Source organism: Nuphar pumila, unplaced genomic scaffold, assembly GCF_984573655.1.
Source record: "Nuphar pumila unplaced genomic scaffold, dmNupPumi1.hap1.1 HAP1_SCAFFOLD_1123, whole genome shotgun sequence".
NCBI classification, from domain to species: Eukaryota; Viridiplantae; Streptophyta; class Magnoliopsida; order Nymphaeales; family Nymphaeaceae; genus Nuphar; species Nuphar pumila.
Genome location: NW_028323592.1, coordinates 22,311 through 30,378, shown reverse-complemented (window position 1 = coordinate 30,378; position 8,068 = coordinate 22,311). Strand labels below are relative to the sequence as shown.

The 8,068-nt window shown below is 51.5% G+C and overlaps 1 protein-coding gene across 1 annotated transcript; it reads right to left on the bottom strand.

The window, feature by feature from the left end:
* Positions 1-411: 411 nt before the first annotated feature.
* Positions 412-4,843, bottom strand: LOC149809529 (putative prolyl 4-hydroxylase 4). The gene is made up of 5 exons (XM_089994790.1): positions 4,650-4,843; positions 2,857-3,038; positions 2,104-2,292; positions 1,016-1,278; positions 412-603 (listed from the first exon to the last, which is right to left on the bottom strand). Exons 1-5 carry the CDS (start codon positions 4,841-4,843, stop codon positions 412-414), a joined length of 1,020 nt encoding a protein of 339 aa, XP_089850916.1.
* Positions 4,844-8,068: the final 3,225 nt, after the last annotated feature.

Sequence of the window (8,068 nt, the reverse complement as noted above, 5' to 3'; positions counted from 1 at the left end):
GTCTGTCACAGCAGGCACTCACGGTGGCGCAGGTGACGGACATTCGGATCGTCACAAACCGGATTCCAAATTGAGGGGAGGGGCAAAGTGCTTCTCGCGCATTGCCCTGCTTGCTCACTCATCAAGGGAGGCGCTGCGAGGCGTTCAGCGTCTCTTCTTGTTTGTTATTTGGCTGGACAGAGCGGCGAGGGGGGGGGGGGGGGCTCGGCAGTGAGGTCCAGGACACGATCTCGGACTCCCCCTTGGAAGGTTGCAGCCCTGTTAATGGCCCGCTGCCAATTGAAGGGAAATGCTGGGGAATTTGCAGAGATATCAGGGCTTTGTTGAAACTCAGGAGCGGCGTCAAATACACTGCATGTGCGCAATACAACCCCCCCCCCAGCTGGAGGGTGCTGCGCTGGTGTGTGTCTGTTATGCGCTGGTGGCGGGCTTGAAGAGGTCGCAGCGCTTACAAGAGAGCAGGCACTGGCCAGGCTTCTGCAGCGTTCCCACCATGAAGACAGGGTTCTTGGTGCACTCGCCGGAAGACGCCCAATCCTCGCAGAGGTCGTTCAGATCGTCACACACCCCTTTGCGGTGAAGTTTAGGGACCTCATTCACTGTCTGCAGCAAGCATCCCAGCGCATGTCAGTGCTCATGTCAGCGCTTACCTCAGGGGTGATTTTGGTAGCATTGCACAGGTACGATAGATTGATGCGAGTGTCGAGTACTGTGTTTTAAGGGCCGGTACACAACGAATCTAACCATCCCTCTGCCCAGGCAAAACTTTGTACCTCGGGAGGTGCTTTTGAAGGGTACATAGCTGTGCGGATGCGGTAGTGTTGTGAAAATACATCATCATCACATAAAAAGTACATGACTCATCCCAGCACTGGGATACAGCAACGAACGTCACACAATGATTCCAAAATCCAGCGTGTAGGAATTGAAGCCACTCAGTGTCAATACAAGCACAGCGGCGCAGGCAACACCGAAATTTCCTAAATTTAGTCAAGGTCTAGTCCATGCCACGCACCTGCTCAATCGCTTGGAAAGGGGAGCCATCCATGACATAGTTGCCGACATGGATCCATTTGGCCGCGCTCCATTTGGTGCCCTTGATGACGGGGCAGGCCTGGTGCTGGCTCTTGCGCTCGAGGGCGCCCGAAGGCGCAATGCTGTGGAACAGGACGGCGTCTCCCTTGATCGGCTTTGCTGCCAAGTGGTACCTAGCGCACTCGCTGAAGCCGACATTCTCTCCCCCTGGTGCTGGCACGAATGGGAACACCGTTTCGCCACCTGCGGAGGACCGCAATAGGAAAATCAGAAACGAATGATAATAGCTGCAATAGATAAGAAGGGTCCATAGCTCAAAGAGGTTGCTCAAAGAGGATGAATTGGCTTTGTGCCTGTCTACGCATTGCAAAGCGCGCGAGGAGGAGCTTTGGTCGTGCCTGTCTATTCAATACATTACCCCCAACAGGATGAGTTTGTCTCGAGCAAGCAGGTATGCAGCTGCCAGCGCTTGCTGCAGGTGTTTCTGGGGGGGGGAGTTCGTTAACGCTTAAAGATGCTTGCTGGAGGTCGGTTACTTGAGCTGGACATGAACTTGCTGACGCTGTTGAAGGCGTCTGTAAGTATAACCCGCTGATGTATATCCCATGCAGGTTGAAAGCGTCTGTGATCACAGCTCGCAGATGTACATCTCTCAGTATTTCCCCTCAGCCTAACAACCTTCTTGGGCTGGCTCACACGAGAGCACTGTCACCTGCCATCTGCTCCCAACACCAACAGAATGATTTAGTTTTGTGCCTGTCTATTCCACTCAGAACCCCAACAGGATAAATTCTTGTTGCGCCTGTCTATTCAATGCAGGATTCTCATGTATTGACATTACGACATGCCAGTGTCTGTGAATGCAACCCCCAATATGTACAATTGGCCCGTAGGATGCCATCAATTCCCAACAACATGAATTGACGTCATGCCACCCTCTGCAATGCGATTGGCATACTACGTGTTATACCATAGGCATCATGCCAAGCAATCACGTAATATGCGCCTGTCCATGCAATACTATTCATCGGGTGTCAGTAGCGTGTGTTTGTTCGCTGGGGCACGCACCCTCCTCGGTGTCCTCGAGGTACATCAGCACAGTGGCATAGCGGTTGCCCCCGTTGGAGATGCCTTCCTTATGGAAGAAGTAGTCCCAGTGGGCATCGTACTTCTGCCCGTTCTGGTACCTCAGCACCTGGAGCCCCTCGCCATTGTTCACAGGCAGTAGCGTCCACTCCGCAATCCGCTTCTCCACCGCTGCATTTGCAGGAGCACCGTCAGTCTATCCTTTTGGGGGTGATTGATGCCATCGACTGATACGACAAGTCAGTGTTTTCTGGGGTCGGCAGGCGGTGATGAGCAAAGCGACGAGCGTCGTTTCGGATTCCACAATCTGCAATTCCCTTGACTTCATGCAATTAAAGAAGAAAAAACGACATCCTTGGTACCAGACATACGCTCTTCAATTGCCAATTCATCATGGAGTTTTACCTCGCGCTTGTGAGCGAGCATCCTCTTACATTCTTTTGTTGATTCATTACGCGAAGAAGCGACTTGCTCGTGCACCGTTGTTTGTTGTTACATCATTGATGAAGCCTACGTTGACGGTAGGCACACATGAGTAGGGGTGTCAAACAGCACAGTTTGAAATTTTGGAGAATGCCCTTTGCCAGACATGCCAAATCACCCCGATGAGCTCATCGCACGCATCCTCAAGTCGCCAGGAGTGGCCTTGGCAATGAGGGTGCATGCGGAAAAGGGGTGACGATGCAACGATTTGTCAGGTTCCGTCTCCCAGAGATTGTGGCCATCGCAGCTCACCTTTCACGATGTCGTCCTCGCCTCGGCCCAGGAAGGTTCCATAGGAGGTACGGATGTCGGACACCTTGCTGCTGCCCTTGTAAGTGTCCACCACTCCAGAGCGTGTGAGGCGCCTTTCCGCTACTCCTTTGATATGGTCCGCCTCCACTGCGCATGCACCATCTTGGCTGTTACGAAACGAACTGAGGTTAAATCCATCCAGTCAGTAGCCACAAAGTCGGGGTTCAGGGCAGGGAATGAGTTCTGACAGTGACAATGACAATGTGTTCTGGAATGACCCCGCTCGTCCGCGGTTTGAGTTGCAATTCAGGTCTGAGCTATCTGGTGATATGGTCGTGATAGCAGCAATCTCTTGATTGTGATTTGGAATGTTTTAACATTTTGTGCATGATTTCCCAGCTCATTCAAAGTCACACATTCACCCTGCTGCTTTCTTAAATTCCCTTGCATGTGCCTGGTTGATGGCAATTGTCCTGCAGTGGGTTGATGAGGTGGTGGGTGATGTATGCGGGCGTGTACATCGCCCTCACCAACACGGCGCCAAAATGGAACCGGCTGCAGTATTCTTATCGAAGACGCATCGATCAGGAGGATTCTATGTCCTCGCTGTGTGTGCCCCAAGTGCTGGCAGCACCTCGGATGCACTAGTGTCGTAGTTTCGTAGGAACATGGAGGAACATCATCATCCTGTCGCAAGGTTGGAGCGGCCTCTGTTGGGATTGCCAGTTGAGGTAGCGACTCGAGCATGCACCGCAGCTATTACAAGGTTTGTCTTTACAACAATGGTGGAGCCTTTGTTCACATGCCGTCCTATGTATATGTGTGTTTGGTACTAGAATCATTCAGTTGTGGACAATACTAGAGCTCTCTGAAAATAGCTGTTTCTGAACAGCCTCATGTACGTGATGTCCAAGGCGATGCGTTGGCTGTGCGGTTCGGATTTGAACACCCTCTCTCATCGCCGTCAGTATCAGTGTGTGTTGTCTCTGCGTGTATTCCTTGCAATCACCAAGCAACGTGCGCTATGTTGTGCGCCACGTAACGTCGGCAGCATTTGGTAACCCCATGTGAGCAGAACACTCAAAACAATCAATACACTTCTCAGGGACAGAGATGCCCAAGTAATGCTGGGAGTTGCCAATGTCCATGTGGATGCGGTTGTGTTGTAAAACGAAACATCATCGTCAGGTACGGTCGAAGCCCTCTCTTGCAAAGCACTGCTAGAACCTGGGTTCAGCTGAGGAGTGGCACGGACCTGCTGAGAGGAATCCCTTGCAGAGGAAGATGCGAGCTTGCTCGTCCAGCACCTGCGCTCAGTATGAATGATAAATGCTGGGCTGTTGACGTTTCTCAAGTTGTGCTAGTCTGGATATGGAGTAATCAAGTGTTTTCCATCACGAGTCCCATGATATTTGTGACGTCCACCTGTGATTTTGCCAGAATGGGGTGCGTATTACCCTATTTTTACCCCAAAAATAGTGCATTGTCAGGCATTGCAACCTGCAGGTTGCAGGTCCTGGCAGAGCGCTGATTTCCTGCTGAGCGTGAAAATGTATGCTTACCAACAGGTTGCGGCAGCCTGGCCCCGGTGGCATCGCTTCATTCTTCCTAGGAGGTTCGTGATCGCTCCCCAACCATCCTGCACGCACTCCACCGACTCAGAATTGTTGACAATGCAAACTGTTTGACGAACGATTTTTACAACAATCTACATACGACTAGATATGTCAACAAGAATCGCCCGAGAAATTGTTGCATTCTTCAAAAGCCCCTGACAACACACTATTCATTACGACCGCCGAGCCACTGCAAGGGCAGCCAGATTCTGAGCAGTGCTTCTCCAGACAGAGTGACTTCTGGGTTCAGACGCCTGGAAGTACATGGATTTTGGGGTCAAACCCCATTTTGGCGGAACACTGGTTCTGAATGAGAAGCAGATTTGCAAGATCTGTCTGCTGAATCTGTCTTCCACCGTAGCAAACTCCATCACCTCTACCAAAGTTCTGTCTCTCGCCCCAGTTCCTTGCACATGTCTCCTGTTCTCTTGCGTGTTCTGTTGAGGAGTGCATGATCTTGAATGGACATGACATGCGAGCAAGCAGCAGAGAAAGCAGGTGTTCACCTGTGGATTCTCTGCGGTTGCAGTATCAGATGCAAACAGGAGATGTTGTCGATGGCTGTGTGAAAAAAATCCAAATGCACCCAGTGAACACATTGCACTTGCTGTGGTACAGTTTCTGGGATCTCACCCCCACACAGGATGGCACTGCCCTTCACGGTTTCAGCAATAAAATGCTTTCAGGTTACCTTTCACGAAAGGCGAACATACGCTCACACGTGGGGGGCGGTTATCAAGGCGGTAGGGAAAAATGTGTGGGCGCCACAGACAACTTTGTGGCAACAACGTCTTACCATTTCCCAGAAACGTTCATACCACAAAAATCTTGCGAATAATCACCCACAGAGCAAGTATGGAGTTACCGGGTGTCACGAGTGAGACTTGTGTATCATGATATCATCGATGAACGATGGCGAAGGACATTCTGTTTGGGGGTGGTACCAGCACGGACTATGTATAATCTTGGACACACCGCTGGTGAAGCAGCCAGATGTACCTCTATGTATATTTTTAGAATCAGACTGCGTATCAAAATGCTTCAGCGGTGAGCAATCTGGCGTCTGTTACAGGAACTTTAGCAGCGATACGCTTTGGGACACTCTCAGCCCCTCGCCGCACCAATCGCAGTTGTGCAATTCCTTCTGGACATTATGGGAGCAGAGAAATGCTCACGTTCTTTGATCACGTCTTTTATTGCATACTCACAGCAAAGCGGCCTCAAAGCAGTGAGCTGTGCATGTTTTCGTGGGCAGGCTTCCGCCAGTGCTGGTACACGCAACTTGATGGGTACTGACACCGTCCAAGTGAGTATCAGCTGCATTGATAGAACAGTGTGCGTGTATTGGACGCTGCATGCATCAGCCACGCACCAGGAAGGAGGTCTGCGTCCGTGTGTGGATTCCTGAACACTGGGGCCCGTGTTGCCTCTGACAGAGTTATGAGCTGAGCGGCAATGGCGACCAGCACCACAAACATGGTCGCTGTCATGTTGAAACAAATGTGTGCAGTAAACTACTGGCTGGACAATCTTATGTAATAGCTAAACAGCAATCATGAAACAAGTTCCCCCAAAAAATCTTCGTCGCTCGATATTGAGAACTTCATGCACATTATTAGTCGTCGCAAAATGTACATGCCTGTTCATTCCTCCTGAACTGTCCTTGTTAGAGTTCTGTTGGCAACAGTGTTGCCAGGCACAATGACATTGTCATTGTCATTGACAATTTGTCAATGTCGGGTCCCTTCAGGTTATCTCGAGATAGCCCGAAAGTGTCGCGCAGTTCGTATCGATGCCCACATGGTTGACGGCATGGCTGACCTCAAAGTCACAGAAAGACGTGCCCACCACACGGATGGCCCTGAATCTCACGCATGGTCTTGTTGTTCAGCGTCGTGCGCTTGACGGCCACCTTATTAACCCGGCGTTCCACAAGCGCCCATAGTTGCGTCCTCTTGTGGGGGATGCTGCGTCCCTCCAATTAGGCGCGAGATCAGCTCTGGCTGTCTCGCCCGTCGTCAACGCCGCCTCATTTGGGCTGGCGTATTTCTTTTCTTTTCTTTTGCCCACCACACGGTTCCTCTTTGAGCCATCCAAAGCGACGCCTTATCCACTCCCAAGCCACGGCATGGCACTCAGCACCTTCACCTCCCTCATGATGGGGCGTCAGTGATTCTCCTGCTCTGGACCTGCCAACACTCCTCACCAAACATGTTGTGCTCGAAAGACCCTGCCGGAACTGTGTCATGTGTACGTTGGTGGTTTGCAATATCCTGCCTCTTCCGGAAGAGGCACAGCACACTGACGTCGACGCGTCCTGGAAGCGGCACTGAGCACTGACATCAATGTCTAGGAAGGGGCACTGAGAACTGACATCAAGACGAGGACCATGTCAGTTGCGTTGCCGCCATTGCCTCTTGGAGTTAGCACGCCTGCACCGGATACCGCCTTCGAGAACTCGCGCGTGGTGTCGGGTGTTTTGCGCAAAGCCTAGGGCTTGCCAAGGGCGCTGCGATTTTGACAGCCCCAAGTGAGAAGGGTTGCTGGTGACTAGGACGCGACCTGTGTCTCATAGAACGGGATATCTTGCATGACAGTCTCATGAGCCGTTGAATGCACTTTTGACTTTGTGTCCATCGCTGTGCAAAGCTAGCGACCGCTCATCTCGGTGACCGGTGTTGTCGCGATGGCACAGTACGATGCCCGCCCAATGCCGCTTCGGAAATGCCAAAAAGGGCAACAATAACACTTGTAACGCAAAGAACGTCACTCATCGACAGACTGCACCAAAACATGACAAAGAGCGATATTCCATGGAATCTTCGCGCAAATCACCGCAAGGCTTCTACAAAGACGTTGAGGACTAAGAACGAAGCGAGCGCCATTCCTGCCGGGGGTGCCTTGGGACCTGGCCACTGCGTTGGAGAGTCCACTGTGTCGATAGCACGCTTGATGTAGTACGCAAAGAGCAAGCCTGTCGCTCCTAAGCCACCCAGTGTTGCCAAGCCCTGAGTAGCGTCCAATTGTAGGAGCACAGTTGCCTGCATGACGTGACTTTAGTCTATATTTTACGATTTTACTCTTAATTGGTTGAATGTCAACTATCGGAGGACATAGACGACCAGAGCACGCGATTCGTATGCGCTAGAAAAGGCGAAAGGCGAAAGGCAAAAGTTCGCTTCAAGTGGTGCCAGCATGTTTTACATTGTCAGATGCGAATCGTACAGCGACGACTGCGCCCACGCCGGCAACAGTCGGAATCAAGCCAGGGCGCCCCTTTGTGTCCTCTGGAAGCCTGCTGCGCGCCCAGAAGCCTTCACCGCCGACTATCACAGCATACGCTAGCAGCTGTTGCGTGGCTGCGATGGTCTGGCTTGTGTCAAGCGCAGCCGTAACCTGCAAAATCATTATCGCTCACAAATATGAGACTTTTGTAGCTGTGCCGTGACTACGCGACCTCCATCCGAGGCTTTAGGGTAAAGCTCTAGGGTAAAACGATGACGCGTCATCGAGGACGTGAACAACACGACATTCCAGCAACGAATTGAAGATATTACATCACGAATCACCAATAAATACAATTTGCCGTGTGCCTT